This window comes from Hemibagrus wyckioides, linkage group LG06 (assembly GCF_019097595.1).
Source record: "Hemibagrus wyckioides isolate EC202008001 linkage group LG06, SWU_Hwy_1.0, whole genome shotgun sequence".
Classification (NCBI taxonomy): domain Eukaryota; kingdom Metazoa; phylum Chordata; class Actinopteri; order Siluriformes; family Bagridae; genus Hemibagrus; species Hemibagrus wyckioides.
This window is the reverse complement of record NC_080715.1, coordinates 9,150,484-9,172,072: the sequence shown is the minus strand read 5'-3', so window position 1 is coordinate 9,172,072 and position 21,589 is coordinate 9,150,484. Positions and strand designations below refer to the sequence as shown.

At 42.9% G+C, this 21,589-nt stretch overlaps 2 protein-coding genes across 8 annotated transcripts in view; both read left to right on the top strand.

Annotated features, from left to right (window-relative positions):
* gpr156 (G protein-coupled receptor 156) overlaps nt 1-8,513 on the top strand; it is a 41,769-nt gene extending 33,256 nt beyond the window's left edge. For all 6 annotated transcript variants that reach the window (XM_058393157.1, XM_058393156.1, XM_058393158.1 and 3 more), the window contains 4 exons: nt 17-112; nt 935-1,171; nt 2,643-2,792; nt 5,261-8,513. In XM_058393157.1, coding sequence (XP_058249140.1) covers nt 17-112; nt 935-1,171; nt 2,643-2,792; nt 5,261-6,556 — 1,779 coding nt within the window. In that variant the 3' untranslated portion in view covers nt 6,557-8,513. The remainder of the gene's footprint in view (nt 1-16; nt 113-934; nt 1,172-2,642; nt 2,793-5,260) is intronic.
* Nucleotides 8,514-11,541: 3,028 nt separating this feature from the next.
* Nucleotides 11,542-21,589, top strand: part of gsk3ba (glycogen synthase kinase 3 beta, genome duplicate a) — a 63,267-nt gene continuing 53,219 nt past the window's right edge. Inside the window, exon 1 of one of the 2 annotated variants that reach the window (XM_058392272.1) lies at nt 11,542-12,414. In XM_058392272.1, coding sequence (XP_058248255.1) covers nt 12,327-12,414 — 88 coding nt within the window. In that variant the 5' untranslated portion in view covers nt 11,542-12,326. The remainder of the gene's footprint in view (nt 12,415-21,589) is intronic. The other variant, XM_058392273.1, reaches the window with a different exon arrangement.

Here is a 21,589-nt window from a genome sequence, read left to right as displayed (position 1 = left end):
TATTTCTCTGTATTAGGTGGTGGAGTTTGATGTGCGTTACTCCTTGTCTCAGATGGACTTCTGCTCCTCTCACTACTCCGTCCTTTGGGTTCTTCTCCTCTGTGCCCTCAAGGTAAGAACACAAACCCGTAATACAACCTCACATATAGTCCTGGAGTTCTCCTGCACTGCAGTGTTACCCACACACCCCTCTAATGTGACCGTTTCAGCTTATAAATGTCTTCATAATTAAGTAATGAGGATGGAAGAGAGGCTAAAAATAAAACGTGTAAAAGATCCGTCTTTAACTGTCAGAAGGTAGAGGGATACATGGACAGTCTGGGAAATAATTATAACGTAACACTAGCACAATATTTACTTAATTATATTTATTATATCAATTGTATTTTTTGGGATTTCCTCCCCCACTTCACAGACATGCGTTTTAAATTGATTGGCATCTCTAAATTGTCTGGAGTGTGTGAATAGGAGTGTGTGTGTGTGTGTGTGTGTGTGATGGGTTGGCACCCTGTTAAGGGTGTGCCCCGAGTCCCCAGGAATAGACTCCAGGTTTCCACATATATATATATATATATATATATATATATATATATATATATATATATATCCAATCAAGGCAAGACCATGACATCAAATGTCTAACTATAAATGGTTAAAAAGCATAGTTGTGCATTAGTAATATTTTATAATGTAGCTGTGGTAGAAGAGGAATAAAGCTCTTGTGATGCTTGGCATATTGTTGTAAATGGATGTGTCTCAATCAGCTCTCTAGCTCCCTAGGTATAACAGTTATATCAGTATAACATGTGCACCAATTGGGACAAGGGTTCCCAATGGGACACTGATGACTCTCTGATTATATATCTTCGATACCTTCACGCTGTTCTATTTACCATGATAAATAATACCGCCACACTCCTGTCCTGTGCTGTAGGCCGGTCTGCTGGTGTATGGCACGTACCTAGCTGGATTGACCAGCAGCGTTAGCCTTCCTCCGGTCAACCAATCCCTGACCATCATGACTGCTGTGTATCTGGTCACCGCATCCACCGCTCTGGCCGTCCCTGTCTCTCTATACCTGCACTCGTGGCCCAACCTGGTGTACGGCATGCTCTCGGGAACCATCTTCATCTGCACAACTGCCATTAACTGCCTTATATTCGTGCCCCAGGTGAGAAATGAGCACAAAGTCAAACTTCTACTTGGTCTAAAAGAAAAAAACAAGCTGAGACATCATCAATCAATAAAGTGAGCTCAGGGTTTGGTGACTCAGCATCCTTCGTCAGTGTAGAGAGGACATTGCTGATATCAGCTGTTTTACAGAGAGCCTGTTGGCTGGTGTTACTGCGATGGTGCACTGCTAGGAGATAATGCTTGACCTAGCTGATGATAAAGAAGCACGGATCAATAAAATGTGATTATCATTGTTATCTGGATGCACAAACCACTGTTTATTCTTCACCGCACTAATACAGTAATTAATAATAATAATAATAATAATAATAATAATAATGTTTTGCTTTGTTTTATTGCTTTACAGTGCAGTGAAAAAAAACAGGAAAGTATTCAAGATCTGGAAGATCTAGAAAATGATTATGATCACTGACATGAATAACACTGATTCTCCTGGTTCAGTGACATCTGTCAAGAGGTGGAATATATCAGTCAGCAAGTATATAGTCAGATGTGTTGGAAGCAGGAAAAATGGACAAGTGTTAGGATCTGAGTGACTGTGGGGGGACAGTCCGGGACAAACTGTGGTGGTTAGACGACTGGATCAGAGCTTCTCCAAAACACCAGGCCTAGTAGAGTGTTCCTGGTATACAGTGGTTAGTGCCTATCAAGAGTGCTCCAAGGAAGGATATCTGATGACCCAGTGACAGGGTCATGGGCACTCGGGTCTCATTGAGGTGTGTTGGAAAGGTTTGAGGAACATGAAAAAGAGGTGTTGATTTGGTGCGGGATATTACCCCTTATCAGGTCTTGTGGAGCCTGCACCTTGATGGGACCGGGGTTGTTTTGGTGCACTGCTTCACTTTGGGCCTATTGTTTGTGTCTCAGTAGCTTAGTTGATGTAGAAGTCAAAAGGACTTGTGGATTTGTATGATCATGTGATAATACTATTCATCTAAACCAGGGGTGTCCAATCTTATCCACAAAGGGCCAGTGTGCGTGCAGGTTTTCATTCCAAAAGGGCAGGTTTTCATTCCAATCAAGCAGGAGCCACACCTGATTCCACCTGTTTAATCGACTGATCTTGGCGTTCAGTAGACTCAGGTGCAGTTTCTGCTCAGTTGGAATGAAAACCTGCACCCATCTAAACATCTTTACTTCATCTTGACACGACACATCAACATAAACGACTCGGACCATTCAGCTGAGATGAACTGCCCTGTGCTAAACACATGACCCACACTCTGCTGCCCCAGGCCAGGGAGTCGTCCGATTTGCAGTAGATTAAGTGTGAAATTGAGACTCATTGGAATTGACAGTAAGAATGTGGTCTGAATGATGGATCATGTTAAAAAACAAAGCAAACCTCTGATCAGTTACTTGATTCAGTCTTTAAAAAATTACAGAAAGAATAAATGTAAAAGCAAACTCTTTTATTTGATAGCACTATCTGGTCTATTTATCAACAGTTGACCCAGTGGAGGCAGTTTGAAGAGGATGTAAACCCTCACTCCAGCCATATGGCCAAGTACTTCAGCAGCAAGAGTCTGCGCTCCAGCGAGAACGACATCTACTACCTGCTCGGAGAATACGACTCCATGAAGAGGTTAATCAGTGAGGTACGAGCTTGCTTACATTGCTGACACGCTGTATCACCGTGCTCTGATCATCCATTCACACCAAAGATACACTTAATATATACACCTGGCTTTGATATTCCTGATGCTCATGAGCTCTGTGATTAATAATAACATGTGAGATTGTGGAGACTTGCATGACTTTTACCAGACTCCTGATTATAGGAAGCTTGAAAGCTAGAAATTTGGGGTTGCCATCACCTTGAAAAACAATTGTTTTTAAACATGAAAATGAAATAGTTTTTGTTTCATTTTTTGCTGACAAATGAAATACAATGCAAGAAAGAATAAAAATCTTTCATCAATCCTTCATATATTTTATATATATATATATATCGCCTCAGAAATGTAATAAATCTACAAGATACGAATTTGAGGTCATGAAATCATGTGTGTGTGGGATGTACAGTTTATTGCTCAGTTTTTTTAAGAAGGAGAGTTATTATCTTATTAAGAGTTAGAATTTATTCTGTTTTTTATTCATTCAAAACACTCTCCTGAAAAGGCATCTCAGATTAAGGCATGTCTTCTCCATTGTCATCCAATGTGAATTAAATAGAGTCGTATTTATGTAGTTATATTGGACATTACATTGGGTGTAGCCCAAAATATCAATTTCTCACTTTCCAGCCATCAGGCAGTGGAACTGGACTTAATCCTGATCTTCACTTGAGATGAAGTTGTGCTCAAGTCCAAGTTCAGAATCGTGTTTAAATGAGACACTCTGTTGTACTCGAACTCCACCCTTGTGTGAGTAACTCTCGTGTAATTACCAGCGCTTAATAATTTGCATATCAGTAATAAAACTCCCTGTACTTTGACTCGCTGTACTAATGTGAGCATGTCGCTACATCCAGTTTGTTCACAAGTGCAAACCAGTGATCTAGGATTTTTATTCCAGATGTGGTACTTGCATCTGGAGTGTATATTGCTGACTTTGGTTCCTTACTTTTGAAACAGGGAGACTGATTAGAGGTATATCTATTCCAGGCCGAGAGGTATATCTATTCCAGTGTAACCTCATAATCGTAACTTTATTGAAAATTTGTTGTGTTGGACTTCACAATTCACCCAGTTATTCATATTCCAAAGTATAGCCGACGAACACACACCTTGACTGGACTGAACGTACTTTGGGATTGTCATTGAACACGTATAGGCTTTTTGTGTTGCATAAAGTATAAGGCGATTATCCTGTGAGCTCTGAGATTAGTGGTTTCGTGAAGGCTCCTGTGGAGGATTCCAGAGCAGGGTGTGAGGAGCTGAGAGCCATGCGTCACTGAGACTCACTCGTCACTGAATGTTTGAAGCCTAGCCCTTTTGTTTTACATTTCCCCAAGGCACCACTTTAAGACCTCACATCCTGTGAAAGCTTTTCCTGCTCCATTCATTCTCTTACAGAGATCTTTATCAGTCTAAAGTGCAGTTGATGTTTGGAATGGCCCACACAGTTAACGAGACCAGCTATTGTATGAATAAACGTTTTGTGGAAATTCTAGATCATGTTTTATACTCTTGGGGTGAAAAAAAGATTTCCCCAAACACCCTAAATCACTCATTTTGTCCCTTTAGGAAAGCTCTATAAGGTAAAACAGGTGGGAGTTATTTTTAGAAATGATTCCCAGCAGAACCACTTTAGAAAGCTAGAACTGCTAACCATCCAGAGAACCCCAGAAACCCGTGAAAAATGTTCCCATAGAACCCAACATGGTTTATTCTCCTGGGAAAACCCTTAAAGATTTGTTGTGCACTTGAAAACAGTTTCTCTTTTCAAACATTTTCCAAGTAGAGATCTAGAACTGTTCAATATCTAAAATACTCTTAAGGAACCTTTTTTCTAAGACTAGCACTTTCCAGGATTCTTCAGTTCATCACTCTTGAGGAACTCTTAAAGTTCCTTTGTAGAAATTTTTAACAGGGGATTTCCCTGACCTCATTCTAAGAAACCTTTTGTTTTTCAATTGGGTATCAGTTCTAGCTTTCTACAATCGAGCAACTTGGAATCTTTCTAAATATGAAACCCTTACTGAGTAAGAAGTACTCTAAATAGAGGTTTTTCTCTTCAGAATCGTTGTACACTAAATAAACTCCCACAAATATTAGTTTTCAAGTCCAAAAATTTGAGTTGGACCCTGAGAAAACGCATGAAGTGTTTACATGCCAACTAACAACTAACGACCTTTTTTCCAGAAAATCTTCCAAATAGAAAAACTTGAATAAATAACCAGCACAAGTACTCTTAAGCAGCCCTTTCGTTTCTAGGAGTGCAACTAGCAAACCTAGTGTTCATCAGTTTGTCACTGTGGGGGAAGATTTTAATGAAGAATCCTACAGTAGAGGCGTCATTAAGTTAAAAATTATTAACTGTTAATCTAAACAACACACAATGAACCCAACGTTCTTTCTATTCTAAACTGAAATGTGATTTTTGATCATTTTCCAATTGCCAGAAAGACGCAGTAATAAACAGCCTCCAGGAGCAAGTGACGAACGCCAAGGACAAACTGCTGAGGCTGATGTCTGGTCACCTGCAGGACGAAAGAGAAATGGATTCTTCCACCACCAACCTCAACTCTTCCTCCACCCAGACTACAGTGGTACCTCCCGAGCCTCCTGCTTCTCCGCTCCCCATTAGAGAGTTGAGTCCTCCCGCTGCTCTGTCCCCGCCACCATATGTACCTCCTCCATCAGCTCCATCTTCACCTCCTTCATCATCGTTTTATGAAACGCCTCCTTCTTCACAGCACAGAGAGTCCTCAGCCTCGTCCTGTCCTCCCGGTCCAGACGGGGCTCCTCAGAACTCCCAAATCAGCCACTTGAAACTTGAAAATGAAGGTTTGACAAAAGAGTCTCAGCCCAAAAGGACCTTTACGAGTACGTCTGTCAGTGTAGAATCTTCTGCAGTCATAAACATGCCTTTAGATTCACATGTTAACCTGATTACGCTGCATGATTCCACATCCCTGGCTTGGTCTGGTCTTCCACTGGATGCAGCAGTTTCAGTGGTAGAGTCTATTGCGCCTTCAGGGGTGGGTCGACAGGGTTTTGTAAGCAGCGAACAGCTGGAGGAGATTCTGCACGATTTGAGTGTGGATGCCATAAGCAGCTCGCTCAAATCTCCAGGTGGAGTGAGAAGACTGTCGAATCCTGCGCCTAAAATTTTCTCGTCCCGATCGGCTCTGCAGTTGTACTTTCCCAGCATCTCGCCGTACATGATGCGAAAACGCCGACCTCCGTTCCACGCCTGCAGAAAGGGTCCTCCTCCGTACTACTACCCAGGCTCGGCACCTCCTGGCTGTAGGAGGACACGTGAACCAAAACCGGCTTCCAGCACTAATTCGACACAAAAGGAACCCCGGAATACTGAAAGTGATGGAAAAGAGGACGAGAAAGAGGACGAAAGCTCTAGGACGTGGTGTGACTCAAACGCCCCATCACGATCAGGCAGGAGGAGATCGAGACGCACCCATCAAGACTGTTCATCTGTTAGACAGCCCTCAGGTCCTTTAGCAGGGCATGAGAGGACCAGAGCTGCCGATTCGTATGGATATTCAGACTCAGAGTCCAGCAGCTCAGAGGATTACTGCTACTACCACCGACCCTACTGTGAAGCCTGCAGGCACAGTCCGTACGCCTCCAGCGACAGCAGCAGCTCAGAGACGTCCGACAGCGAGTACACAGAGCTGGATCGCTCCTCACATCCTGTGGTCAACTTCAAAGAGGACCTCAAACCCACGTTTGTTTGAATAGAGGAAGTGGAAAGAGAATGGGGGGTTGGAAAGGATCGGATTTCTATGAAACATGGCATTAAACACAAGCATTTGTATAAATATATATTTAAAAAATAGTAACTACAGTGAATTTTACAAATAAATGCACAGATTGTATGGCTGGAATGCTAGAATGCAAGTCCAGATAAGTCTTTCATCAGCTGCCCTGGGAAAATGTTCCTACTATATATAGTTTTAAACACTACAGTCTGTATCTCACCCACAAGTAAACTTATGTAAGCAATGAAGCACTCGGAGGCATAAGAAAATTCTCTCTTATTAGAAAATAATCCACCATGTGGTGGTCTGATGCGAAACAGAGGGTTCAAGTGGATTTGTTTCCAGTAACGGCACACCCTGAAGCATTTATATCTTCTTAAAACACAACAATTTGCCAGCATGATTTTTTAAAACGTATTTATTCATGAACGTTTATACATGGCTTTCTCTTTTTTCAAGTTACATTTAGTTCTCACTTACATTTCAGCAGCTTTTAAAGCACCTTTTTACATCTCTCATGAAGTTAATATGTAAACAAACAAAAAAAACCCCAGAAAATGTATTGCGTTTGACTGTTTCTATAAGCACTGACACTGGAGACTCCTTTCCTAAATGTCACATTAACGTCTCCAAACAGAGGCTTCACTGCACCAATTTGTTTCAGTAATACGACACTGTTGATTATTAGCTTCGACATTGAGGTTGATTATTAGCATTGAGGGAAAAGGGGCTTGTGTTTACATTGAAGTTTGCTCATGTGTCAATTCTGACACCTTCGTACGTACAGTATGTGACAGATCTCAACATTTTACACACAAGTACACTACAGACCAGACAGTTACGTTGCTCTGAATGAAACACACTGTGACTGATGCAAGGCACAAAGTCTGAAGAGCTTCCTTGAATTAAAACTATCCAAAAGCATTAAAAGCTCTTTTCAGCCATTTTATTGCTATCATTTCATACAACAGACTCAGATATGCAGCTGATATGAAAATATCCTCCATGCTTTCTACTTACTTGCTAACTGGAATAGGCAACATGCATGGGCTAGCGATCTTTCTGGGTAGATTACTATAAAATCATCCAATAATCCACTCTTCTAAAAGTAGACTTCTGACAATTACCACATACCATGTGCTCCAAACACACCGTCCATGCCATGTCCTCATCGATGTCCATACACTTCACCTCTTTTACAAGTTACATTCTTCAGATCTTCAGCTTCTAGAAAGGAGTCTTTGACTTTCTACTGCAGATGTCTTTACAAAATATCTTTAAAAGGCAACTACGCAGATGATAAAAGCCACTTATTTTGGTCGTGATTGTTCATGTTATACAGTATGTAAAAGTTTGTACTGTTTCAGAGGTCTGTTTGTTTCCTCGAAATTATGAATGTGAGGTGAAATTCTTTGTAGATAATGTGTGTTGTTAATTAGATACAGTTCTTTGTTTATTATTTATGTAATTTAATATTTTTTTGTTACCAGTGACTGCCTCAAATGCTGTTCTGCTGTGCTGGTTTACGTTAAACTGAATTGTTACTTTCACACTTTAAAGTGTTTTCCTTTTTTAATTTTATTTAATTTTTTTTTAATATGTGTGCATTCTTACTGCTTACTTCAGCTTTACGTTCTTTTTTTTTTTTTTACCAGTCCGAAAACACAGGCACCGATTCCTGGAATTCATTGGGTTGCTTGTGAGAGATGACGGATTTGTGATGCCATAGTGTATTTCAATTTAATAAACTAACACACAGGACGTGTGCAAAATCCGATACCTTCTCTGAAAAAGAGAGAGGTTATTGCCCTGTTTGACCACAAATCGGTATTCCTACTACAAAAAAAATATTGATAAAAATGCTTAACCATTATCTGTATGTTCATTTGAAAGTACCCAAAATGCTAATTCTATGTCTACGATCTAATTATATAATGCTAAGTCTATGTTTACGATCTAATTATATTTTTTAATTATATTTAATTATAGTTTTTATAATGTTGTCATGCTTGTAGCTTAGTTGCCATTTAAGATATTTGCAAATCATTACCTTAAACACAAATTTTAGATTGTTAATGGTCATAAAGCAAATATCTATTGGTCGTTCTGAACAGTCCAATGGCAGAAGCCTGGCACTAAACTGAAGACCGAACATCACTTTCATCATTGGATGCGTCCAAAACCACACACCATCTTACTAAATAGTTCAAATTTGTCCTGAATCTGCGCTGGGATTTCTGGAGGAACGTGCCCGATACTGCTCTACCAGCTCCACCAGAATCAAACCACTTCATTTAAGATGAGCCTCGACTCCTAGTCTCCTCCGTAATGTGGGGTTTTCTCAAACTAATCCCAGCAACCATGTAGAAGAACCTCAGTTCCACCTCCTGCAGTTTATTGCAATGGTTCCTAAACCAGTTCTCCTCCTAAAGATGCACTCGTCCCTTGTTCAGTTTGAGATGTAATCAGGACACAGTAAATGGAAGATATATATGTAAATACACACTGTGCTTCATTTCATTTCTGGCATCCGGAGCAAGTTACATTTTATCTCATTTTATACAACTAAGCAATTGAGCATGAAGGGAAAATTGCTCAGGCACCCAGCAGTCCAACACCTTAACCACTAAGCTACCACATCCCTCATTAAAGGTGCCTTTATTTGTCGCATATACATTGCTGTATATGTGTGAAATTCTTTCTTCGCATATCCCATCCTGGGGGATAGGGCACAGGGTCAGCCATGATGCAGCAGCCCTGGAGCAGGTTAGGGGGCCTTGCTTAGGGGTCCAATGTTGGCAACTTAGCAGTGCTGGGGCTTGAACCCCAATCTTCTGATCAACAACCCTTAACATTCTTCTACATGCTTTCAGAGGAACATTTTTCTGAACCCTGATTTCAGAGGAACGTTTTTCTGAACCCTGATTTCAGAGGAACGTTTTTCTGAACCCTGATTTCAGAGGAACGTTTTTCTGAACCCTGATTTTAGAGGAATGTTTTCCTGAACCCTGATTTTAGAGGAACAGTTTTCCTGAACCCTGATTTTAGAGGAACGTTTTCCTGAACCCTGATTTCAGAGGAACGTTTTTCTGAACCCTGATTTCAGAGGAACATTTTTCTGAACCCTGATTTCAGAGGAACATTTTTCTGAACCCTGATTTCAGAGGGACGTTTTTCTGAACCCTGATTTCAGAGGAACGTTTTTCTGAACCCTGATTTCAGAGGAACATTTTTCTGAACCCTGATTTCAGAGGGACGTTTTTCTGAACCCTGATTTCAGGGGAACATTTTTCTGAACCCTGATTTCAGAGGGATGTTTTCCTGAACCCTGATTTCAGAGGGACGTTTTCCTGAACCCTGATTTCAGAGGAACGTTTTCCTGAACCCTGATTTCAGAGGAACGTTTTCCTGAACCCTGATTTCAGAGGGACGTTTTCCTGAACCCTGATTTCAGAGGAACGTTTTTCTGAACCCTGATTTCAGAGGAACGTTTTTGTGAACCCTGATTTTGGAGGAACATTTTGCTGGTAATTTAGAAGCAGGGTTAGCTTGGCTTCTTACCCCGAGGTTATGAAACTCTGCTCTGAAGCAGAATTAGGACCACTTTTTTGAAGTCTTTCAGTGTGAAGTGTGAAACAGTGCAGTGTTAGAATGTGAAACGTGAACCACGATAACCCAGGATTCTGTTAAGCCAGGTTTTGTAATGACTGAGTGTGAGAAGCCCTATTGAGGTGGAACTAAATCTGCTTATGTGACCTTTCTGGCTATAAATATGCTCTGATTCAAAACTAATTACAAATTCAACACGACACTTGATTGTGATGAAGCAATTAACATTGTTAAGCAATGAACATCCACCACATTTTCTTTCTCAATGTCACTTTTTCTCTTTTTTCACACTCTTCTTCTCCTGTTCCAAGCTAAAGTGTTGAGAGGTCTTCCCTTTGGAAATTTTGCAGTAGATTATTAACCAATTTCTAAGGACTATTAGTAGTCGAGTTTGTTTTGTATATGGTCACGGATAACGTCAGTAAAGACAATTCCTCCATTCCTTTCACCAGGTTAACATCAAACGTTTAAGGCTGACTCCGGTTTTTGCTGGACAAGCTGAAACTCTTCCCACATTCTGGTTGTAAATTACAAGATCACATGATTTCTCTTTTCCTGGTGCTGCTGTTTAACCCACAAACAGGCAACACACTATACATTAGTGTGTGTGTGTGTGTGTGTGTGTGAGGAGACCAGGGTCAGCTGGTCAACCTTACCCGAAAGTTATCATGGTTAAATAAATAATAGTAAGCAATTACATTTTTTTTTAAATTATAGTAATAATATTATTTTGTTATTTATTGGTACAGCTGTCCCTTTATAGACATAACATTAATATTCACTCAATTTATTAGACTAGAAAAAAAAAAATATATATATATATATATATATATATATATATATATATATATATATATATATATATATATATATATTAATTCAAACAATTAGTTGTAGTTATTGGTGAGAAATGTATTTTCACACAAAGGCAAAAACAGGTGGTCAACTAGCAACGGTGTGGGCTAGTTTACCAGAACGCGGCGTCGCGATTGGTCAGACTGTTTCAGTCGTTGGAATCCTATTGGCTGTTCTAGCCATCAATCAACCGCCGTCACGCTACGCGCCCGCCTACCACCTTTCTTGAGCCCTCCCTAAACGTCAGCCGCGTCATTCGGAACCCCTGAGGCCTGCGGCGATGATTGGCAGGCTACGCCATGTGTTCTGAGCGCGGGCGCAACGCGATTGGTCAAGAGCGGGCGCGCTGAGTTTTTAGCTCCGCCTCGTTCAGGTGGTGGGGAGGAAGGGCTGATGCTGAGCGGCTTCGGGAGGCCTTCGTTGCGCGTGCGCCCTTTCCCCGATTCTGGTTGCTACGCCGTTTGCGTGCGGACGTAGCGGCGCTCTAGGTTTTACGTCGAATGCGTAAGGGTTGGAGTGACACACACACACACACACACAAGAAGAGAACGAACGAGCGCGAGCGAAGAAAGCACAGAGCAACGGACGCGAACTGGATTAAGAAGAAAAGGAGAGAGAAAGAGAGGGAAAGATTCCGGGAAATTTTTAATCGTTAAATCTTGGAAAAATCTTTTTATCAAGGAAAATACGCAGTGTGCATGGAGTTACGAGGAGCGGAAGGGCAGTGGTGGATATCAGTGGTTAAATCCGGTGATTGGAAAAATCTCATTCGACTCGTTGGTTGAAGGCGAAGGGAGCCGCCATGGCTGGAGCTGCTGGATCTTCTCCACCTCAGCATATCAAAGAAATATGAACCTTATACTGGAATTATATTTATAATAATAATAAAAACAAACTCCTTGGTTTTTTAAGAGGCGGTCGGGTGTACATTGTGTGTACAGAGACAATAATAATCAATCATTTTTAATAACCGGAGAACCGGTTTGTTTCAGGCCCAGTTTTCAATTAGATTTTGCATTGAGTTTTCAAGATTTTAGTCTTTAAAAGGTGGAAAAAACAAAACCACAAAAGCCAGGAGACAGGGAATACAAGCTGTGGACGTGAAAGAAGAAGAAGAAGAAGAAGAAAAGAAATTTTCTGGTGAAAAAGGGGTCGTCTTATTTTCCCTCATCCTTTTCATCCCGTCCTCCATTTTTCCTCCATAATCCCACTCGGAGATTAAAAGTCCAGGCTCCAGGAGGATATTTTCTTTGCTCATATACAGGTGTTGAGGATTGGGAGTATGTCGGGTCGGCCCAGGACCACGTCCTTCGCGGAGAGCTGCAAACCCGTGGCTCAGCCTTCAGCCTTCGGGAGCATGAAAGTCAGCAGTGAGTATCTGTGGTCCAGGGGATGATGGAGAGGAAACATCACCTCACACCAACACACCTCACACCAACACACCTCACACCAACACGCCTCACCTCACACCAACACGCCTCACCTCACACCAACACACCTCACCTCACACCAACACACCTCACACCAACACGCCTCACCTCACACCAACACGCCTCACCTCACACCAACACACCTCACACCAACACACCTCACACCAACACACCTCACCTCACACCAACACGCCTCACCTCACACCAACACGCCTCACCTCACACCAACACACATCACCTCACACCAACACACCTCACACCAACACACCTCACCTCACACCAACACACATCACCTCACACCAACACACATCACATCACCTCACACCAACACACCTCACATCACCTCACACCAACACACCTCACACCAACACACATCACCTCACATCAACACACCTCACACCAACACACATCACCTCACATCAACACACCTCACATCAACACACCAACACACCTCACATCAACACACCTCACCTCACATCAACACACATCACCTCACATCAACACACATCACCTCACATCAACACACCTCACCTCACATCAACACACATCACCTCACATCAACACACATCACCTCACATCAACACACATCACCTCACATCAACACACCTCACCTCACATCAACACACATCACCTCACATCAACACACATCACCTCACACCAACACACATCACCTCACACCAACACACATCACCTCACACCAACACACATCACCTCACATCAACACACCTCACATCAACACACCAACACACCTCACATCAACACACCAACACACCTCACATCAACACACCTCACATCAACACACCTCACCTCACATCAACACACCTCACCTCACATCAACACACCTCACCTCACATCAACACACCTCACCTCACCACACATCAACACACCTCACCTCACCTCACATCAACACACCTCACACCAACACACCTCACCTCACACCAACACACCACACCTCACCTCACCTCACACCAACACACATCACATCACCTCACACCAACACACATCACATCACCTCACATCAACACACATCACATCACCTCACATCAACACACATCACATCACCTCACACCAACACGCCTCACCTCACCTCACACCAACACGCCTCACCTCACCTCACACCAACACGCCTCACCTCACCTCACACCAACACGCCTCACCTCACCTCACACCAACACGCCTCACCTCACCTCACACCAACACGCCTCACCTCACCTCACACCAACACGCCTCACCTCACCTCACACCAACACGCCTCACCTCACCTCACACCAACACGCCTCACCTCACCTCACACCAACACGCCTCACCTCACCTCACACCAACACGCCTCACCTCACCTCACACCAACACGCCTCACCTCACCTCACACCAACACGCCTCACCTCACCTCACACCAACACGCCTCACCTCACCTCACACCAACACGCCTCACCTCACCTCACACCAACACACCTCACCTCACACCAACACGCCTCACCTCACCTCACACCAACACGCCTCACCTCACCTCACACCAACACGCCTCACCTCACCTCACACCAACACGCCTCACCTCACCTCACACCAACACGCCTCACCTCACCTCACACCAACACACCTCACCTCACACCAACACACATCACCTCACACCAACACGCCTCACCTCACCTCACACCAACACGCCTCACCTCACCTCACACCAACACGCCTCACCTCACCTCACACCAACACGCCTCACCTCACCTCACACCAACACGCCTCACCTCACACCAACACACCTCACACCAACACACCTCACCTCACATCAACACACCTCACACCAACACACCTCACCTCACACCAACACACCTCACCTCACATCAACACACCTCACACCAACACACCTCACCTCACATCAACACACCTCACACCAACACACCTCACCTCACATCAACACACCTCACACCAACACACCTCACCTCACACCAACACACCTCACCTCACACCAACACACCTCACACCAACACACCTCACATCACATCAACACACCTCACACCAACACACCTCACCTCACACCAACACACCTCACATCAACACACCTCACACCAACACACCTCACCTCACACCAACACACCTCACACCAACACACCTCACACCAACACACCTCACACCAACACACCTCACACCAACACACCTCACCTCACACCAACACACCTCACCTCACACCAACACACCTCACCTCACACCAACACACCTCACACCAACACACCTCACATCACATCAACACACCTCACACCAACACACCTCACCTCACACCAACACACCTCACATCAACACACCTCACACCAACACACCTCACATCAACACACCTCACACCAACACACCTCACCTCACACCAACACACCTCACATCACATCAACACACCTCACACCAACACACCTCACCTCACACCAACACACCTCACCTCACACCAACACACCTCACCTCACACCAACACACCTCACCTCACACCAACACACCTCACCTCACACCAACACACCTCACCTCACACCAACACACCTCACATCAACACACCTCACATCAACACACCTCACATCAACACACCTCACATCAACACACCTCACATCAACACACCTCACACCAACACACCTCACATCAACACACCAACACACCTCACCTCACCTCACACCAACACACCTCACCTCACACCAACACACCTCACATCACATCAACACACCTCACACCAACACACCTCACCTCACCTCACACCAACACACCTCACATCACACCAACACACCTCACACCAACACACCTCACCTCACATCACATCAACACACCTCACACCAACACACCTCACCTCACCTCACACCAACACACCTCACCTCACACCAACACACCTCACCTCACACCAACACACCTCACCTCACCTCACACCAACACACCTCACATCACATCAACACACCTCACATCACATCACATCAACACACCTCACACCAACACACCTCACCTCACCTCACACCAACACACCTCACCTCACACCAACACACCTCACATCAACACACCACACCTCACCACACATCAACACACCTCACCTCACCTCACATCAACACACCTCACACCAACACACCTCACCTCAACACACATCACCTCACATCACATCAACACTAACACATATCACCTCACACCAACATACACAAGTTCATTTCTCTCAGCTTGACTGTCTAGAACCTTGTCCTATAGTTTCTTTTCACTCTAAGAGTTTTATTCCTACTTAAAATGCATCACTTTTTAACACCTCTCTCTCAGGGTGAAATGGTGAGGAGTGAGGAATCAGAAATGACGAGGGAAAAAATGTCAGTTTAATTTTCTGATTTAAAGCTGGGCGATACGGAGCTATACCGTTAATATCGTGATAAAATGTGACGATATGCTTTACTCAGATATTGTGGATATATCTAATTTTTTAACAGACTAGAAGGAGCTATGAGACTTTAGAGGACTACCGATATATCATGATAAATGATTATGGTGTATTGAGATATTCAAGATATCTAAAGTAACTGGAAGAAGCTGCGAGACTTCAGAGGACTCGATATAGAGCTGTGTGATGAGATGTTACTGATGTATCATGATCAATGATTTTGCGGTATTCTTTACTGCGATATTGTGTTTATCTTTATAATCTTGGACAATTAACAATTACGAACTGATTAGAAGGAGGTGTGAGACTTCAGAGCAGATAGAGCTGGACTATATGAGGTCGTGATAAACGATGTCACAGTACGCTTTACTGAGAGATCCAGGATATCGTGCTTATGTTTTTAAAAACATTTCAAAACTGACCAGAAGGAGTTGAGAGAGTTCAGGGACTTGGTGGGGGGACGATATAGAGCTGGACGATGCGGTGATATCGATATCATGATGTCACAGTATGCTTTAGTGAGATATCCAGGATAGAGCGGTATCTGTTTATTAAGCTTTTACAAACTGACCTGAAGGAGCTGTGAGTGAGACTGTGTGATCTGTACAGAGCTGGGTCGATATGATGATATATCAGTGATATCATGATACGTTCTCTCACAATATGCTTTACTGAGAGATCCAGGGCATCTTAAAATATTTTCAGAAGGAGCTTTGAATTTTCCAGACGTCTGAGGTATAGAGCTGGACAATACGATATTATCGATATCGTGATAAATGACCTCCAAGTATGGTTTGACAAGAAGGAGTTGTGACACTTCAGAGCAGGTTGGAGAGTATGATATTTTATGGATATCGTGATGGATCAGGTAAGAGTGTGCTTAGGATATGGTGGTGTCTTTCTTACAAACTCAAGAGCTGCAAAGCGGCTAGACATGACTGTGTCATTAGAGCTGACGTGATGGTGTCATTAGAGGTTATTTTGGCCAGACCTCAAGTTCCTGGAGATCTCTATGGTCCATGTGATCATCTGTCTGATTCGGGTTTGGCTCTGAGCTCTTCAGGGAAGTACTTTAGACTATATTTACAGGTTGAGAGTAGTGTTTCATTACCCTGTTTTTTTTTAAGATATGAACTTGCCACCAGAACTGTTTGTGGATATCTTTTTGATCACACTTGATCCCGAAGATCCAGCTGCTTACGTTGTGTCGGATTTGCCTTGACGACATGCTAAATAAAGACTGCCCTGAATCGAGCGTGGAAACTCTTAGGCAAAGGATTTCATAATGCAGGACTGTTCCTGTTAACCGGTTCTTGGAGTTCGAGGAAACCCAGATCTTGTAATCTAGTCGATCACGTTTTCTCTGATCATAAGACTCTGCGCTGAAGCGTGTCCGAGTTTTGCTTTTGCTTTTGCCTTCAAATTCACTGCTGTGCTTCTGAGATCAGTCTAAAGCAGGTTACTTATATTTGTGATCAGCTCAGTTCCACTACTAGTTGATCACATTGGGTTCAAGGCTGCAGGACTGGATCAGGAGCAGAGATCTTTAGAAAAGCCAGGCTTTGTCTGACGCCAGCTGGCTTAATAATGGGATTATAACGTCTCCTTTGCGCTCTACAGAAAACACACAAATGATCATTCTGCTTGATTTGGATCAGAACTCTTGAATGATTCTTTTTTTAAAAACGTCAGGGGCGTAGTCGAGGTTTTATAACGATCCCATGATCCCCCATTGATCCGAGCGATCCTGCAGAGCGTCGAAGGCTGCGTTTGCGATTTTCTGAAGTCATGATGTATTAAGGCAGACGAACACACTGCTTCTGGTAATCTGGTCAATCAAATCCAGTGGAGTGATCTCCTGAATAAAATGAATCCATTTCCAGTTGATTTTGACCTCTCCAGAAGAAGCCTGGCTGAAGAAATGAATTGTATTTGATTCCACTCGATACAATGACGTGTCACCATCACCTTTTTAACCGAGTACACTAATTCAGGGTTTGGTGTGATCCTGGAGATCTCACTCATTTCAGAAAGCTTGCTGGATCTGTGTGTCTACATGTTTTATTCAGATAGTTGAGGGGCCTGTTACGGATAAAAGGGACACAGATTTGAGAACGTGTTTAGAATTTTTTGGCATTTTTTGAATGTTTTTCTGATGCGATTCCTCCACAGAAGTAAAAGGTCACAAAGGTCCTTGTGATGGACAAACTCTAATGATTAGGTCTAACCCGAATATATTTGATGTAGGTAATCTTTTTGAGCCTGATCAGTGCTGGTGAGTTTGGATAGAAACTCAGAGATCATTGTTGTATATTGAGTTCTCCAATCTGATCGGGCAGGAGACGTTGATTACTTGTACGTAACAGCAGCTCGGACAGTCGGCGAGCCACAGCTGCTAAAAAATGACCCATCATTGATGGTGAGGTGTTTTTTTTTTTTAATTTTAAAAAATAAAGATAATGGAAAGAGTCTTCAGGTTCTGGACTTTGTAACAGCTGGAATTTTTCTACCACAGAAAGGTAGGTAGACATTAAACGGAGAAAACAATCCATGTAACCTATTTAACTCTTACTCTATAGTCTAGAGTTTTCCTACAGCAACAACTCCTCCGCTTCATCCGTTTATAAACGGATTTTCAGCTTAAGAATTGAAATTTTGCAAGAAATTTGCTTTGGCACACGAACCAAACGCTGGCGCGCATCCAGGAGCCGTTCAAAACTTGTTAGCGTCAGTGGGAAGCCAAGCGAAGCTAACCAAAGAGAGTTTACAAATTTTACTATTTATTTTCAGTCAGCGAAAGCTGTTTAGAAAGAATCGACCCACGGTGCCAGCGTTGCCTTCGGCATGCGCTCAAAAGCTAGGTGATTTTTCTGGTGTTTTTCTGTTGACAGATTGGTGGCGTGGGTGGTCTGTTCTATTTTTAGCCCAAGCTTGGTGGCACGACTTCCTGTGAGGATCGTTGACATGGAATGCTTGCAAAAATATGATGCAAAATATGTGTTGGAAATTTGTTAAAATTTTCGCATTTATCTGCATTTACGTTATTTCTTATGGGAAAATTTATATCGCATTACGTATTTTAGCCTCAAGAACTCCTGTCCAGAACGAATTAAACACTGGACAAAGCTTCTTAGGCTTTTCCGCTGTTTTAGGGCTATAAACAGACGTTTTTAGATGTTTCGGTGTGGATGAGCTGGAGATGTTTATGTAGATGGAGAGAGGTTTTTTAACAACAGTAAAGCAGATCTATCCCCGTTAATGTGGACAACGCAATAACAGGAACCCGTTTCATAGACGTAAATAAACAGGTCGTTTTTATTTAAAAGGAAAAGGAGAAAGAACGAAGCATAATGCTGCAGTGTATGAGGAATAGAAGACTTCAGGAAATGCTGTTATTTTGTCGGGAAAAGGAAGGGAGTATCAGTAACTCTGCTACTTCACATTTCCCTGTCACTGATTTAGTTTTTCTAACAGCGCACCTGCACGGGTTTTTAATACACATAACATCAGGCTCCAGTATGAAACTGTAAGGTGTGTATTAGACTCGTGGTTTACATCAGAGGAGATAATGTGGCGTAATCCGTGTTGGAACATCCTGAAGCTGTTGAAGTGTTCGATAAGCAACACGCTCACATCTCAGGTTTCATGTCTGTCACCCGTAAAACGAGGTTTCTCATATTAACACGACGTGCCAGACGTTACTTCCTGCCTGCATCAGGAAGAGGAAAGCAGTGCTCAGTACTCCACACAGAGCTGCTGAACCTGCGAGGTTCGAGATGATGACTCCAGCACTTTACATTCTCATAACAGGTCACGGTGAGTCTGATTACCTTGAGGTAGTGTTAGAGATCATGTTTTTGGAGACATCAGAATAACGCACTCTTCTCTCAGTTGCGGTCAGGGAAGAGCTTCTGGCTCCTTGAAGGCTCATGAGGAAGAGCGGCTTCTTCTCGTAGCATTCAGTCTCCCAGCCAGATAAACACTCAGAACCTGGACTTTTTTCTGGACTCGCTTATTCAACATCATCTGACCTGTATAGCACAGTATAAACGTTACACTAGATATAATATAGCTTATCACATCTTAAATAATCACACACTGTTCTGCTACCTGTCTGCATTTATATATATTTTTTCCAAATACTTCCTTCCCATTCCCACCTTTCTGTATATTTTCTTATTCATTGTTTTTATTCCTTTGGAGTCTATTTTTTGATGAGACAGCATTTCAATTTGGAGTAGCGGCTGATCTCGATACCCGGCTCTGTCTTTATTTCTTTCATATTAATGGAATAAGATACTAGATGAAGTATGTAAAATATTCAAAACCTGACTAACACAATCATTTTCCATTTCCAGTCTGTTACTGATCAGATCCCCATCGCTCAGGTCTCTGTAATTTACACCAGGAAGCAAGCGCCTGGTGACAGGATGACCATTTCAGAATGATTTCTGCTAGGCTCAGGGTACAGGAGAGCGGATAAGGAGTCGAGGGATGCCTTCTGCAGCAGATTTATCACGCCCGGAAGGCCGCAGCACTGCTCCTGTTAGTTCTGGACGAGAAAGTATTATTGTGGAAAATGACCTGCTACAATACCGGCTCCTGACCGTGGCTCTGATAGTGAGGGCTGTGATCCAAAACTCCTCGATTTATTACAGCAGCGGAAATCTGAACTCTTCCTCTTAACGTTTCTCGTTCCTTTCCATTCCTATTTCCTCCTTTCCGTTTTCATTCTTTTTCCTTTGCTTTCTCCTTTTCTTGCTTCTTTTCTCTTTAATTTCCTTTCCATTCCTTTTTCCTTTTTATTTCCTTTTTCCTTTGCCTTTTCCCTTTCGTTTCCTTTTAATTATCTTCAAATCCCATCGCTAGTTCCTTTCACTTTCCATTTTCATTTCTTTTTCCCGTCCCTTTTCCGTTTCCACATCCCTCTCTTTTCCTTTTCCACGTCTCTCTCGGAGGCCAGCTCTGCGCGGTTTTATTTAATGAACTCTTTTTTTTTTATTTCAGTCTGATCACACTGTGAACACCGATCAGGCATAACATTATAACCACTGACACATGACGTGAATAAGACTGATCTCCTCCTCATCATGGCACCTGTTAGTGGGTGGGATATATTAGGTAGCAAGTGAACATTTTGTCCTCAAAGTTGATGTTAGAAGCAGGAAAAATGGACAAGCGTAAGGATTTGAGCGAGTTTGATGAAGGGCCAAATTGTGATGGCTAGACGTCTGGATCAGAGCATCTCCAAAACAGCTCTTGTGGGGTGTTCCCGGTCTGCAGCGGTCAGTATCTATCAAAAGTGGTCCAAGGAAGGAACAGTGGAGAACCGGTGACAGGGTCATTGGCGGTCAAGGCTCACTGATGCACGTGAGGAGCGAAGGCTGGCCCGTGTGATCCGATCCAACAGACGAGCTACTGTTGCTCAAACTGCTGAAGAAGTTAATGCTGGTTCTGATAGAAAGCGGTCAGAATACACAGTGCAGGACGGGTCAGGGCTGTTTTGGAAGCAAAAAGGGGGACCAAGACAAGATTAGGCAGGTAGTCATAATGTTATGCCTGGTTGGTGTTTACATCTCTAGTTATTCACAAGAACCTTTGGGTCACGTGTGTAACACTGAGAGAAACGTAGATAATTTATTTATTTATTAACACAGCTTTCACTGAGAATATGAAGATGAACATATTTCATAAGCAGATATTCTCAGCTCTATGCAAATGCAGTAAACCCAAACG